We start from the raw sequence: 16,339 nt of genomic DNA, 5'->3' as shown, positions 1-16,339 counted from the left end.
AGTCATGGGCACTCTACTCTCTACGCGGCTGCCACACCTCACGCCTGTGTCCTCTTGCTTCAAAATGTTTACTATCCCGTCGGTACTAAACGTTGGCATCTGTTTTTCTCGGGGGTGGATTCTGTCCACTGATAACCCACCACACCTTGACCTGCCAATAAAAATGGCTTGAGTAATTTTGTTTGCTGGAAATTTTTTCTTGAATGGAGAACCCTTCTCTGTTCCAGGAATTTATTCCCCTCCTCCGATATAGTCAGGAACTGGAGGGTGGAGCTGTCATCACTCAGACAGACACCTGCTTCTATAGCAGCATCCCAAGCTGTAATGTGGAAACGGTTCGCCAGAGGGTCTAGTTACATGCTGGTTGTGAAGCCCAGGTCGCAGGTGGGGCCCGAGTATTTCCAAGAAGCTCCAAATAATGTACAGTGTGGCCCGTGGACCAGCACTAAGAGTCAGGGATATAGAAAACACCAGGAAGCAGAATCCAGATTCTCTGAACCCCAAACTCAGTTCCAAGAGAGAATAACACGTGTGGAGCAGAACACTCTTCCGCTGATCAATACAGTAAAGCAAGCTATCCTAAAGCCTAAGGGGTGGCCCTAGGCTTCAAACCAATCTGAGGATCGGCAGGGGGTCCCAACACCACAGCTTCTTGAATCAACACATTCGTTCATCAAAGCAGTACGTACACCATCGATGCTGTTCAGTATCCTTAGCAACCAATCCACCAATGTGTAGCTATCCTTCATAAACTCCAGCTCTATTGGAATGGTCATGGGTCAAGGCTAGGTTCATGGTCCAGTAGCAGTGCCCCAGCAGGCATAAACAGGAACCAGTCCAGAAAGGCAAGGAGAAGTCAAGCAAAGCCTGAGCCAACAGCCCTGAAGTGCAGAGCAGAATGGGAAAGACCAATTGCTGCCCCTTATGCTACAATGTGCTTCTAACTTTTCCAAAATTTCTTGCTTCATCCTCATCAGAGAGACAGTACACCTGGAGTGAGGCAAAGACGGGCTGGCTCACTGAAACCACAGCATTGGAAAACGGGGCCCCACAAAGAGAAAACCAATCAGAGGTGTAGGCAAACACACGTATGGACAAATGCGTGTATACAAGGCCACATGTGTACACACAGTGTAAGAACATGGGTGGCCTTGCTCTGCATCCTCTGCGTCACAGCATGCTTTTTGCAGCCACCTGCCCGGCCAGCCCTGGGCCACTCCCCACCCCTCCGAGGACATCCCGCACAGGAGGGAGGCAGTCCGCTTACCAAACGGAGTGCCCGAGAGTTCTTGCCACTTGGGTGCTTATATGTTCCAGGCATCACACCCAGGGCTTTACACACACTATCTTGTTTATTCGTGCAGCAACACCAGAATAAGGATCACCGTGATCAGTTGTCAGATGAGGAAACTGAGGCTAGGGGAAGGTAATGAATGCGTTCACACTTGTGCCCAGCCTACCGAAAGGCAGAGGGCTCCAAAAGCTGGTCCACTGAACTAAAATGCCAGGGCTCTTCAGTGGCCCACTAAATTCCCTCCCCTGGTATTCCCAAGACCCATCATGGGAGCCACATGCTGACGGCATGTGGAGCGCTGACCTCAAGGCCAGGAAGACTTACATTGCCCTCCTTTTCAAAGTCAGGTGGAAGCAGCTTCACGAAGTTATCAGGGAACACTCCTCGTCTGCCGTTGAGCTCTCCTTCCCACCAGCCCACATCGATGCAGTCCTAGGAAACGGGAGAGCAGAGTGAGAAATGGGGCAAGCACCCTCTGCAGAAGTCCCACACCCCTTTTATTTTATTTTAAAGATTTTATTTATTTATTTGAGGGAGAGAGAGTGAAAGAGTACAAGCAAAAGGAGAAGAAGAGGGAGAGGGAGAAGTAGGCTCCCCGCTGAGCAGGGAGACCGATGTGGGGCTCCATCCCAGGACCCTGGGATCATGACCTGAGCTGAAGGCAGATGCTTAACCATCTGAGCCATCCAGGCACCCTTATTTTATTTTTTTTAAAAGATTGTATGTATGTATGTATATATTTATAAGATTTTATTTATTTATTAGACAGAGAGAGACACAGGGAGAGAGAGAGCACAAGCAGGGGGAGTGGGAGAGGGAGAAGCAGCCCCCCCACGGAGCAGGGAGCCCGATGCAGACCTTGATCCCAGGACCCTAGGATCATGAAATGAGCCAAAGGCAGACACTTAATGACTGAGCCACCCAGGCGTCAGACAGAGAGAGCGAGATAATACAAGCAGGGTGAGGGGCACAGGGAGAAGCAGGCTCCCTGCTGAGCAGGAAGCCCCATGTGGGGCTCGATCCTGGGACTCCAAGATCTGGAAGGCAGACACTTAACCGGCTGAGCCACCCAGGTGCCCTGGTCCCACACCCCTTTTAGAGAGAATGGAGGGAGGCCCTTCCCTTGAGGCCACTAATAGCGCAACAGTGGTTACTGAGATGAAGTCAGCACAAATCTCCAAAGTCAGATGGGAGAACAAAAGCACAAGTGTGCCAGAGCAGTGGGCTGGGACTCAGAACCCAGGGCTGCTGTCAGAGGCCCTGCATCAATGCGATCCGCTTTTCTTTAAAGATGGGATGATAATATGTATTTTCTTCGTCTTAATTTTGCTGAAGCTTTAAAATTATTTCATTAGCCACAAACGTGGCTTCAGGAAATATCAATGCACAAATGTCCTCGCTGATTGGCCTGACATAAATCTTGTGGAAATTAAAAAGGGGCCTTGTGACAGTCAGGCAAGCATAAGAAGAATCACACTTTGGGCAAGCTTGTGAACACACCGCCCGTCCTCACCTTCTCTCCGTGGTGATGGGGCACCGCTGACATTGGGAAAAGCCCTTCCCCCACCTTACAGAACTCAATGTTTGCTCACTAAATGAAAGAACAAATCTACTCATTCTTCTGGTTCAAACCTGCTACCCTACTCTGTTCATTCCCTCGTCAGAAGCTTTCTGAGCGCCTGTTTCGTGCGAGGTGCCGGGGAGAGCGCGAGACTGTGCCAAGCTTCTGACCCAAGCCGCACAGCCTTGTGGTTCTCCTGGGCCTTCCACCTCAGGCCACAGAACCATTTCTATTTTGCTCTACTTTGTATCTCACATTTGACTTCTGGCTCCAACTCCACTTCTGCCCCCCGGTCCACGACTCGCCCAGCCTACTGCAAACCCACTCACTTGGGTGCTTCTTCCTGCCCTGTGTGCGGACAATGTACACACCCTGCTCTTGGGTCTCAACCTTGAGTAAAAACCCAATTCTCAGACTATGACCAACAATTCCTGCTACAGCCAAGAACCAGCAGAGGCTTTCCAGAAAATGTTAGTAACATGTAGGACTTTGAAAGTCACGTCTGAAGCGCGGCAACATCACTCAACAAAGGGAGGAGATCGTGCTCAGGGCCCAGGAAGAGACACTCATGGTCCTCCGCAATGGCAGTGGGAGTGGGGAAGGGGCCAGGAGGGCCCAAGTTGCAGATGTGCAGTGGGCCTAGGACCCCACTGTAGACCCCCGAGGGCCACAGTGTATGTGAGATCATACATTTTAGCAAGGTGAGGAACCTATCTGGCTTTTGACCATTTATGCCCCCAACCCACTGCACAATGTCCAATAATAATAAGTATTTGTGGAATCAATGAGGACTTTTTCTAACCCTGAGTTCTGTGATCTCCAGCAATCAGGACAAAGTAGACTCCAGAGACTCATGATGATTTTACATAAGAAAAGGTCCACCTCAGATGAGAAGTGAATGAGCACCACCTCCCTTCTCCCCACCATCTGTTACAAAGATAAATGAACTCTTTAGAAGAGGTGTGGGTTTTAGAAATGGATCCTTAATCACGGATGGTAAATTCTAGTCCTGACCAACACTGATAAACAGACACTTGAAGCATCAAGTTCAGATTCACCCAGGACAAACTGAGGTTCAAAAGACAACATGAGGGGGGCGCCTGGGTGGCTCAGTGGGTTAAGCCGCTGCCTTCGGCTCAGGTCATGATCTCAGGGTCCTGGGATCAAGTCCCACGTCGGGCTCTCTGCTCAGCGGGGAGCCTGCTTCCTCCTCTCTCTCTCTCTGCCTACTTGTGATCTCTCTGTCAAATAAATAAATAAAATCTTAAAAAAAAAAGACAACATGGGGGAATGCTTATCTTTCTTGGAAAATGATAAGAGAAGCCCAGGTAGGTATTCTGGTCCTGCTCAGGTCACATCACTCCCTAAACAATCTAGCATCAGTCCCCACAGAAGGATCCATGAACGGGGATTGTGATGGTGGCAAAGTACGATGGCTTCTGATGTTCCTCCAGCTCTGAGAAGATCTTGTCATCAACTATACCAGAAAATCTTGCCAAGGAGTAGGGGGTGACATTCCTTTACTTTTAAGTCCTTAGAAATTAAATCTTTCAATCCAGATGGCTCTGCTTTTGAGGAAATGCTTGGTACCATTTTTTCTCCTCTTTTTCTGGACAAGTCCTCTTTTCCTCAAACCCAGCTTGAAATTTACCTTTAGGAAAGTGATAATGATGAGTGCTCTCTCTTTTTTTGAACACTCACAACTGTGTTAATTTGCATTTCATGATATTCACTTCAACAAACATCCATGAAATGCAAAGTATCTTCAAGTTCCTTCTGTTGGCACCAGACGTGAAACCAGCAAAGAACATGATCCTAAGTCCAGGGAACTTAGAGATTTACGCAAAAGAGCCCCCCACCATATTATACAAGGTCCCTTTGGATGACCTTTATCAACCACGAGTTCTGGTACCAAAGAGGAAAAAATCATTAACAGCTTTTCAAACCATCTTAAATCTTGTCATGGGTGGAACGTTTGCTTATATGTGGACTGAACTTGCCTGCACATTCATTTCAGAGCACCTGATACAGAATTACATCCATAAAAGGCACTCAAATATTGTTTAGTGCTACATTTCTTTTCAAAAGCTTTCTTCCAAACTTTCCAACTGGTGCAAATCCATGCCTCACCTTAGTCTTCTGCAAGCACTAATCCAAGAATCATAGTAATGAGCCCTTTTCCTTCACATGTGAGAAAAACAATGAAGAAAATTTTAGGGACGCCTGGGTGGCTCAGTGGGTTAAGCCGCTGCCTTCGGCTCAGGTCATGATCTCAGGGTCCTGGGATCGAGTCCCACATCGGGCTCTCTTCTCAGCAGGGAGCCTGCTTTCTCCTCTCTCTCTCTCTCAGCCTGCCTCTCTGCCTACTTGTGATCTCTCTCTGTCAAATAAATAAATAAAATCTTTAAAAAAATTTTTTTAATAAGCAGAAGCATATCCAGAGTAACTTTAGAACTCATACATGCTTACAGGGCAAAATAGGGCATAGGACATATTTATTACACCTCCCATCAGTGGAGAATGGCTTGGATGGCTCATCTCTCCTTGGCTTCTTAAGGAAAACATTAACAGTACTAATCATTGTGTACTTCAAGGTAACACAGGGAAAGCGTGAAGGTAGAACACAACCTGTCTTACCGTTCTGATTGGTTAAGAGGACAAATACAAGGCTTGTGGATGAGATAAGCAAGTTCCAAAAAGAAAATAGTCAGTGTGTCTTAGGACATGGAGGCTGCAGGACAGAAGCCAGCCCGAGTCATGGTACCTGGCAAAGGACAGAGATTGAGAGCGAACCAGGGCTTTTCTTATCCCCTAGCAAGAGAAGCTAATTTAAGGGAAACAGAAACAATTCTGACAGCAGAATGAGAAGCAGAATACCTCCTCGTCAGCCAACCAGGAAGAACAAACCTTCTGATGGTAGAGATGAAGAGACAATTATTTGTATGAGGGCTGTGCTTCTGGAAGTATAAAAGAACACCAAATTCAATTTGTTTACTGAGAACTGAAAACATGCAGGATAGCAGAGGAATTCAGGGGCGAAAGAGAAAATTACAAAGTCCTTAACAGGGTTCCAGAGCTCAGAGCCTAGTGTGAGAGGCGGACAGTGAATCACTATGGAGCAGAAACACCGGCAGGAGTGCCCGGTCGGATTTAAAAACAAGAGGGTCCGAGAAAAACCAGGTAGCCGGAAGAGGGAATGAGGGGTGAGCCAAAGCAATGAGAAAGGTCAAAGGCAGGATCGTGGAGCATGAAGGAAGAAAAGAGAGAGAGAGGGAAGTCGGGGTCTTGGAAGAGAACACTCAAAAACTGGCACTTAGGATGGAGGCCGTGCCTGGCTCCCAGGGGACTCCCAACTCTACTGAACAGTGATATGAGGTGTGAGGCAAGATGGCATCCGCAAGTGGCAGGAGCAGAATGGAGGGACAGGTGGTCAGTGATTTGTGAGGCCAGAACGTCAGCAGGGTGGAGTGGATGTCCCCAAGGAGGATGGTGGGAGGCGCGTGAAAGCAGGACAATGAGAGAGCAGCCGACCAGTGAGGAGAGAGGCAGTGCGGCCAAGATACTGGAAACGTGAGGGTGACTGTTTACAGTCTTTTCAAACCTGGGACACTATCAATAATCACAGCAGTACCACAGATACAGCCCAAGATGATGATCACCCTAGCAGACTACGAGATTCCAACGATGAGGACAGGACAGTATAGGCAGTCAAGGGGGTGGCTTCTGAATGAGGCAGGAGTTTGCAGTGGGAAAGAGTGAGAGGTCAGCATGTAGATGAAAGTTTCCAGAACAACAACGATTAGAAATAAGCTCTACTGGCATGAAAGCAGAGGAATGTAGACCTGGACTCTATCAAGAACCTGGAGTGTAGAAAGATCAGTATTTCTGACAGAGAATGTTCACTCTTCTATGACCAAGTTCCCAAAATGGTTTCTCTATGCCTCATCACCAGGCAGGTATTTGAGTAAAATATGCAATTTTCCTTATAAAAAACAAATGATGTTTTTCCTTTGAAGGAATGAATAAATAGAGCCTTAGCTCTGCTGTACCCCTACCTCTACACTCTGAGCTCTGTCAGGTTACCGGAGCGATCTCAGGGAGAGGGAAAAACAGCAAACCAGGGCCAGCTGAGACTGGAGTGCTCCACTAGTTATAAAAACTCTGGGTCTCGGTTTCTTGACACACAAGAAAATCTTGGTGAGGTGTAAAGAGCGATATGACCGTTGGTGGTTATCAGCATTACAGCAATTCTACGGACTGGTCCCAGGGAACCTGAGGGACAATGTGGCCATGAAAGCTTCTGAATTAAGCTCACACACATTTGTCACCAGCCTTGGGTGAAACCATCAGTGGCTGCAGCTGACATACTTGGAAGAAGGATGAGGTGAGGGATACCAAGGCCCCAGGGCACATCTGAGGAGGGAGAAGTTGCCCACACCCCAATGTCCTGCCTTCGTCCACCTGATCCTGCCACAGGAGCCCCTGCGGAACGTGGCTGAAGTATTCGAGCACTTCCCACCGTTACCACAGCAAGGGCCGGCTCATGGCCGCTCCCTGATGGACAACTTGTTGGCCAAAAGTCACTAGTGAGCTCTGGTGTATCTGCATCTAAGTCTTGGCACTACAGATGTTGATAAAAGACAAACTTGCCACCTGACTTGTAAATTGGTTAAAACAATGAGCTACAACCTCGTCCTGGACTCCCTTTTGTCGAGAATGCAAAGCAACCTAACAGTTTAGGGTTTCTCAACGTTAGCTACACATTTAGAATCACTGGGGGAATTTTTAAAATTCCCAATGCCTGGGCTACCCCCCACACCAATTCGAGCACAATTTCTAGAGGGTGGGACAGGAAATTGGCACTTTTTAGAGGTTCTCCAGGTCCTTCCAATATGCAGGTTGACATTCACTGATTTGGACAGGGCTTCTCAAACTTTAATGCACATACTATCCACTCGGGGATCTTGTGAAAATGCTAATTTGAATTCAACAGGTCTAGAACGGGCCTGGGATTCAGCATTTCTAACAGGTTTCTGGGTGATGCATATACTGCTGGTCCATGGACCAACTCTGAGTAGCAAGATTCTCAAAAATGGTAAGTTTTTTTGGGACGCCTGGGTGGCTCAGTGGGTTAAGCCGCTGCCTTCGGCTCAGGTCATGATCTCAGGGTCCTGGGATCGAGTCCCGTATCGGGCTCTCTGCTCAGCAGGGAGCCTGCTTCCCTCTCTCTCTCTCTCCTGCCTCTCCATCTACTTGTGATTTCTCTCTGTCAAATAAATAAATAAAATCTTTAAAAAAAATGGTAAGTTTTTTGAAAACAAGGATCTTATCTTTATAACCTTTGCAGCCATCAAATACCTAGAACATTGCCTAGCAAATATCAGTTCTGAATAAATGTTGTCTGAATGGATGAAATGGTGGATGGCCCAATCTTCCCCCAGACTATGGATCTACTTCTCTCAATTTTCAAACATCAGAAGTGAGGTTCAGTTGAATGAGGAAGAGGCAGGTATAGATTAGCTACACAAGAAAGCTTCATTTAAGGGGGCCTGGCTGGCTCAGTGGGTAGAGCATTTGACTCTTGATCTCAGGGTCTTGAGTCCAAGCCCCACGTTGGGTGTAGAGATTACTTAAAAAAAAGTCACATAAAAAAAAGAAAGCTTCATCTATATGATCTGGCTTACCTGTTGGTCTGTACCACATTAATTATTTGTTTATAATTGTGGAAAAAACTTTTTTTAAAAAACATTTTATTTATTTATTTATTTGACAGAGAGAGAGAGAGATCATAAGCAGGCTGAGAGGGAAGCATAGAAAGAGAGGGAAGCAGGCTCCCCACTGAGCAGAGAGCCTGATGTGGGGCTCGATCCCAGGACCCTGAGATCATGACCTGAGCCGAAGGCAGAGGCTTAACCCACTGAGCCACCCAGGCGCCCTAATTGTGGAAACAACTTAAAAAGTACCTCCAAAATGTAGGGCACATTTTCTCAGACATGGTAAGTGCACCAAATATTCGAGTTCAGAAGGGAATGCATAGCTTACAAATGGACATATCAAACCAAACAATGGAAAGATTAAAATGGTTTCATCCGCTGGTCCAAATGAAAAGAAAAGCACTTTGCTCAGTCACTTCTCTTGGTGGTCAGCTGTCCCCACATTCCCCAGAAATTCCCAATTTCCCAGAAGTTACCCAGCATGGCTGAAAAAACTTTTTCATGGCCTTCTCTGATGACTGAGATATAGCTCCAGGAGAAACTGAGTGCTGAACACTTTCAGTGTGGCTGTTAAGTGAGCCTCAGAGTGTCCCGAAGGGGTCTTACACCCTCAGCATCCCACCAGCTATAGAGAAAGCAGTGTTTAATATTTACTAATGAACGTCTTCCGCGTGGAGCTTCAGGGGGGCCCTTGAGAGAAAGATCCATAGAAGCCAGAGCCCAGGAGCACTCAGCTTTGCCTCTGCTTGTTAACACCTCCCCAAGAGATGCAATTATTCTGCATGGCTGGGATTTCTGCTCAGAATTTCCAACATCCCCGTCAGTCAGTTATTAAAGCAGGCTTTTCAACATCATGGTTTATGAGGTAAGAGGGGAAAAAGAAGACTACTGTCTACCTCAATGTCAGAAGAAGTGCCTGGCAGACCACAGTTCGTGAGAGAAGCCAAGGAGACAGCCCAGAGATGAATTCACTCATGGAAATGTCACATTCCAGACTAAAAAAACCAATAGAACAGATCAATGGAACCAGGAGCTGGTTATTTGAAAAGATAAACAAAAGGGATAAATCTTTAGCCAGACTCATCAAGAAAAAAAGACAGCATTTGAAAAAATAAAACTGGAAATGAAGGAAAAGAAATAACAACTGACGCCACAGAAATACAAAAAACTATCAGAGAATATTATGAAAAATTATAAGCCAACAAATTGGACAACCTAGAGGAAATGGACAAATTCCCAGAGACATAACCTCCCAAAACTGAATCAGGAAGAAACAGAAAATTTGAACAGACTGATTACCAGCAATGAAATTCAATCAGTAATCAAAAAATTCCCAACAAACTAAAGTCAGGACCAGATGGTCTCACAGGGGAATTCTACCAAACACTTAAAGCAGAGTTAATATCTATTCTTCTCAAACTATTCCAAAAAATAGAAGAGGAAGGAAACTTCCAAATTCATTCTATCAGACCAGCATTACCTTGACACTAAAACCAGGTAAGACACTACAAAAAAAGAGAACTATAGGCCAATATCACTGATGAACATACATGCAAAAATGAGAGGAGAAGTGAGTTGAGGGAAATTGGAGGGGGAGACGAGCCATGAGAGGCTGTGGACTCTGAGAAACAAACTGGGGGTTTTGGAGGGGAGGGAGGTGGGGAGTTGGGTGAGCCTGGTGGTAGGTATTAAGGAGGGTATGGATTGCATGGAGCACTGGCTGTGGTGCACAAACAATAAATCTTCAAATACTGAAAAAATAAAATAAAAATTTAAAAAAAATGCTCAACAAAATATCAACAAACCAAATCCAACAGTACATTAAAAAATCATTCACCACGATTAAGTGGGATTTATACCTGGATTGCCAGGATGGTTTGATAGTCACAAATCAATGTGCTACATCACATTAACAAGAGAAAGGTTAAAAACCAAACAATCACCTCAACAGATGCAGAAAAAGCATCTGGCAAAGTACAACATCCATTCATGATAAAAACTCTTGACAAATAGGTCTAGAGGGAATATACCTCATCATAATGAAGGCCTTATATGAAAAATCCACAGCTAACACCATCCTTAGTGGGGAAAAGCCTGGCAGCATTTTCCCCTAAGGTCAGGAACAAGACAGGGATGTCCACTGTCCCCACTTCTACTCAACACAGTAGTGGAGGTCCTAGCCATAGTCAAACTTCCACTATTTGCAGATGACATGAGACTCTATATGGAAAACCCTGAAGACTCCACCAAAAACTACTCAAACTGATAAATGAATTCAGTAAGGCTGCAGGACACAATATACAGAAACCTGTTGCATTTCTATACACTAACAATGAAGTACCAAAAAAAGAAATTAAGAGAAGAATCCCACTCACAGTTATACCAAAAATAATAAAATACTTAGGAATAAACTTAACCAAGGAGGTAAAAGACCTCTACCACAAAAACTACAAAAACACTGATGAAAGAAATTAAAGGAAAAAAATGTCACATTCCAAATGTCAACATCCTAGGATCATCAAGGCTTAGGGAGTCATTCACTGTTTCGTGACCCTGGGAGCTCATGACCTGAAAGAGTTTATCTAACTTGTAAAAAATCCTGACTTTTTATTGGCAAGAACTTAGCGGCTTTTGCAACATTACCTTCTGCTTCTGTCACTGTACATATTACATAACTGGCAATGAGAAAGTGGATGAAGAACACAAGGAGCAGTAATCAAGGCTCCGCTCGGTCATGCCGATATGAATGGAAGCGCAGATGGATACTTGAAAAGTATGCAGAAATGCCTCCGTGTCTGTAAGGCACCCACACTGTACCTCACATTTTCCTGCTTCTTTGTACATACTTTGTGATTGTATATTTTCAAAAACTGTGCGTGCTACACTGTTGAGACTGGATTTTGAGGTCTTCCTTATAAGAGCGTTGAGTTTTGTTAACGGCAAGCAAGTGGCTCACGGATCAGCTTGACCTGTCAAGGCGTGGCTTAAAGCTTTGTTAGGCTATAGGGTAGGTTAGGGGAGCACTGTTCCCTCGACTGCCCCTTCTGGATTCCCAGTAAGATGCTAGGTGCATTCAGCAAAGTTTTCCGACCGTGCTTGGCTGGAACTCCAACATCTCCCATCCCTGGTGACTTCTGGGATATTACCTCAGCTCACAGCCCACCCATGCCCCAGGCTTATTTTCTTCCAGGTCTGGTGGAGTCTTGCCCTGTTGATGCATGGCTTAGTATTGGGCAAGACTCGAAGGACTCCTATATATAGCTTTCTGGAGCTCTTCCTTTGTACAGCTCGCTCCTCAGCAATTCATTGGCCTGAAAAGTCCAGCCACCTTGGCATCCCTGAATTACAACCTGTTTCCTCTATCTGATGAGTCTTCTGCTTTCTGTTGGGGCTCCACTGGGCTCTGCTGCAATTTAGAAGAAAGCCAGGGTTGATGTGAAATCCTTTTCTCAAGGATTACATCCCCACGCTGTGTATTACCCAGTGCCTAAAAACAGCGGGTTCATGTATTTTGTCCAATTTAAAAGTTGTCTTTGGCAGGAGGGTAAGTCTCACACCTTTGACTCCATCGTGGCTATAACCAGAAGTTATGTTTGCTTAAAAAGACTGTTTCTTTAATTAGAATTTATTTTTTTTCTAGGTTTAATAGAACTTGAAGCTCTATCTTTAAAAGCCTGAGCTATTTCAAGGTCTAATTCCCAAAAGAAGTCCTAGAGAAAGAATTTCTAAATGAAAAGGTGTAAGAGAGTTTTTAATTATCCTAGAGTCTCCTCTGCTAGTCGTATGCACCTTTCTCTAACAGGGAAGGTTGAATGTTCCCTAAGGAAAAGTAGAGTCAGTATTAAACATCGTAATATGGAAAATTTAAATACATGCAGTAAGTCAGTGCCATCCAACTTTTTTCAGATAATGGCACACATATATAATGATAATATGTTCATGACATATCACTGGAAGCCAAACACCGTTGAAGGCCCATCAACCCAGAGTGGGTTTCGGGCTACCTAAGGCCCTTTCCATCCACCTGGAGAGCTGAGGGACTCACCACCTTATATTCCCATAACCCGCTTATAGCACATGGGTTAGGATTTGCCATGGAAGTAAACTTTGAGTCTAGATGTCACTAAGAACTGAGCAAAAAGCTGACCTCAAATCTCGGGTCCCCGGAAAGAGAACAGAACTTCCACAGACATTATGAGAGGCAGGCAGCAGGCAGCGATGAGGAAGGCCTTAAGGGATTTTAATAGCGGACAAGCCAGAGTGGAAGCCCCAGAGGCCTCATTACTCACAGCCCGTTTCCCTCTTAGAAAAAGATGCTTCTATCTGAAGCTTCTTCAGAGAACGGCACCCAAAAGATACTTCCATACTGGTCCAACTCCAGGGTCACCATTTATACTGGGCATCTCCTGGAATTGTGGGGCATGGCCACTGAGGTTGCGCAGAGACAAATATAAAAGAACAGCTTACCGATTTCATTATTTTATTTGCAGGCTATACAATCTTAAGTTTCAGGAAATACTTGTGCTTTTAGCCTTTTTTCTAATATCAGAATGAAAGAACTTCTACTCTCATAAATCAACTTCAAAAATTAGTAATGATGTGAAAAGGAGATATTTGCAGAGAGGACCTTTCCTATGTACTTATGATTGGGCTTTAAGCATGACATGTGCCATTAACACATAAAGGCACGTGAACAAGTCATACATAAAATGCAACTCATTAAGGAAGCACTTTTACATTTTGGGGGGTCTATTTAAACATAATCAAGGATGCAAAATTATGCAAGTTTTTTTCCATAGAAATTTTCCGTTTCCGTTTTCTACTTGTTAAGTCATTTACATTGAGATGACAATTTAATGCTAATTTTTTAAAAAGAGTTATTTATTTGAGGAAGAGAGGGAGCATGCATATGCACAGGTAGGGGGAGGGGCAGAGGGAAAGAATCTTTAAGCAGACTCCCTGATGAGCACGGACCCGCCGGGAGGCTCAGTCTCAGGACCCTGAGATCATGACCCGAGCCAAAACCAAGAGTCGGACACTTTACTGATTGAGCCACCCAGGTGCCCGTTTTATGCTAAATTTTGAAAGCTGTTTCTTTTTTTTTTTTAAGATTTTATTTATTTATTTGACAGACAGAGATCACAAGTAGGCAGAGAGGCAGGCAGAGAGGAAGGAAAGCAGGCTTCCTGCTGAGCAGAAAGCCCAATGTGGGGCATGATCCCAGGACCCTGGGATCATGACCTGAGCTGAAGGCAGCGGCCTAACCCTCTGAGCCACCCAGGAGCCCCTTGAAAGCTGTTTCTAATGATACTTTTGGCTCATCCAAAGCACGTGGCTAGTAACACAGTCTACCTCTCGAGGATGTTCATCCTATAGCTGAGTGTTCATTTGCATTTATGTTTAGAAAACTGTATTGATTCTCCATCTTGACACATGTTTTTCTTCCATTAAAAGGGTAGTAGATATAATCAAAAATCATTTTGCTTCATTGACAGAGACACTGACATTTATAAAGCATCTTATATTATGTTTTAAGAGATTTTCTTAGCTCTTGCCCTACCTCTAAGAGGTAACAAAGAAAGCTGTTATGGATGAAGGCCAGGGAGTATCTTCATTTCACAGATAAGGACCAGGAAGGAATATGAGGTAAAGGGCATGCCCATGGCCATTATGAACATCAAGATCATCCATCCAAGCCAACTGTAGCAACTATTCATAAATTCCTAAATGCCTACTTTCCATTTCCATTCTTCACCAGACATATCTATATTTGAGTTTTCAAAGGAAAACTTATTCCTTGGCATAAAAATTTGTTTGGGGGTCTTTTTCTCTCTACTCTGTGAATTTGGCTTATAGGCCATGTGCAATGAGTGAAAAAATACAATTCCCAGGTCAAATCTAGGCCCTCAGGCTGCTCAGCTGAGCCCAAGCCTGACTGGTAGCGTGTGGTTACATCTGTTTGCCACCTTGGGGGAAAAGGCTCTGATAAGGGAGATCTGTGGTCTTATGTTATAAAGAATATTCCCAGGAAGACTGAGGACAAAACCAATGTCCTTGAAATTCATGCAATTACTTATCAGGCAATTATTTAGTCTCAAATCGCCTTATAAGAAAAACAGACCAATCAATATTCTCTTAACAGTAGCATTGCAGAGAATGAGTTCTTAATTTTGCCAAAGTTCGATTTAGCAGTATTTTCTTTCAAAGACTGTGCCTTTGGTGTCATGTCTAACAACTCTTTCTCCAATGTTTTCATAAATAACATTCTGTGGTTTTGGTTTTACATGTAGATCTATGTTACATTTTAGTAGAACTATTTCACATGCAGATCTACTCAATCCATTCTGAGTTAATTTTTGTAGGATGTGTTAAGTTTAGGTTAAGGTATTTTTGTTTTTGTTTTGTTTATGGATTTCCAATGGTGCCAGTACCACTTCTAAAAAGACTACCCTTTCTTTCTTAAATTCTCCTTGCACCTTTGTTGAAAATTAATCGGCTATATTTTTGGGGTCTGTTTCTAGACATTCTATCTTGGGGGCCAGCAAACTATAGCCCATGGACCAAATCTGGCTTGCTACCTATTTCTGTTCATCCCACTGAGAATAGTTTATACATTTTTAAATGGTTTTAAAAAACCAAAGAAGAATATTTCAAGGAATGTGAAAATCACACAAAATTCAAATTTAAGTGTCTATAAATAAAGTTTTATTGGAACTCAGCCATGCCCATTCATTTGCTTCTATGACTTGCTTTTGCATAGTTGCAACAAAGACCATCAAGCCTAAAATATTTACTCTCTGGCCCTTTAGAGAAAAAGTTGGCTAAGCTCTGATCTAGAATATGAGGCTCCTTATATATATCCATGCAGAACCTCAGGGGTTCTCTGAATGCCATTGTAAAAAAAAAAAATGCTTGTAAGGACAGAAGCTTTAAATAGAACCTCCTAAAGCCCCGAGGAAGGCAGAAAAGGAATGTACTTAATAGCCAGCTACCCTTTCCAACTAGGACTGAAATATAAAAGCCTGAAGTAAAACTATTCTTACAAGGATGAATTGTTTTTTTTTTTTTTTAAAGATTTTATTTATTTATTTGACAGAGAGAAATCACAAGTGGGCAGAGAGGCAGAGAGAGAGAGAGAGAGGAGGAAGCAGGCTCCCTGCTGAGCAGAGAGAGCCCGATGCGGGACTCGATCCCAGGACCCCGAGATCATGACCTGAGCCGAAGGCAGCGGCTTAACCCACTGAGCCACCCAGGCGCCCCTACAAGGATGAATTGTACTACATTATCTAGTTAACTAGAAAATGGAGGAAATTTAAGTTTAAAAGGTATTTATTTTTAATGATGTTTTTCTTAAATATCTCTCTGAGTCATAAACTAAGAAAAAACACTTATAATGTGAAAGATGACAGGTTAATGTCATAAATATAAGGTATTTTTATAAAAATCAATTGGAAAATGACACACAAGATTTTCAACTTGAGTAATCATTTTTAAAAATGCAAACACCTATCAGATTAGCAGAGATTAGAAAGAATGATAATATCCAAGGATGACAAGGATAGGAAAACATATTCGCACACACTGCTGGGGAGGCTAAATTGGCATAATCTTTCATAACATCCCTCAAATATATTTAAAAGGAACTGAGGCAGCATTACAGTTAGCTACTTATCATCAAGAAATAATAACAACTATTACCATTTTTACAGTACTCACTCTGAGCAAGGCATGCTAAGTGCTTCACCTCCTTTAACTCATTTAATCTTTGCA

The 16,339-nt window shown here is 43.9% G+C and overlaps 1 protein-coding gene across 7 annotated transcripts in view; it reads right to left on the bottom strand.

Moving 5' to 3' along the window:
• Positions 1-16,339, bottom strand: part of SH3KBP1 (SH3 domain containing kinase binding protein 1) — a 340,208-nt gene that overhangs the window by 62,245 nt on the left and 261,624 nt on the right. For all 7 annotated transcript variants that reach the window (XM_082718343.1, XM_082718345.1, XM_082718346.1 and 4 more), the window contains one exon: positions 1,619-1,726. In XM_082718343.1, the coding sequence (XP_082574469.1) occupies positions 1,619-1,726 (108 nt within the window). The remainder of the gene's footprint in view (positions 1-1,618; positions 1,727-16,339) is intronic.

Source organism: Mustela nivalis (assembly GCF_964662115.1).
Source record: "Mustela nivalis genome assembly, chromosome: X".
In the NCBI taxonomy this organism is placed as follows: Eukaryota; Metazoa; Chordata; class Mammalia; order Carnivora; family Mustelidae; genus Mustela; species Mustela nivalis.
This window is presented reverse-complemented; position numbering and strand designations above follow the sequence as displayed.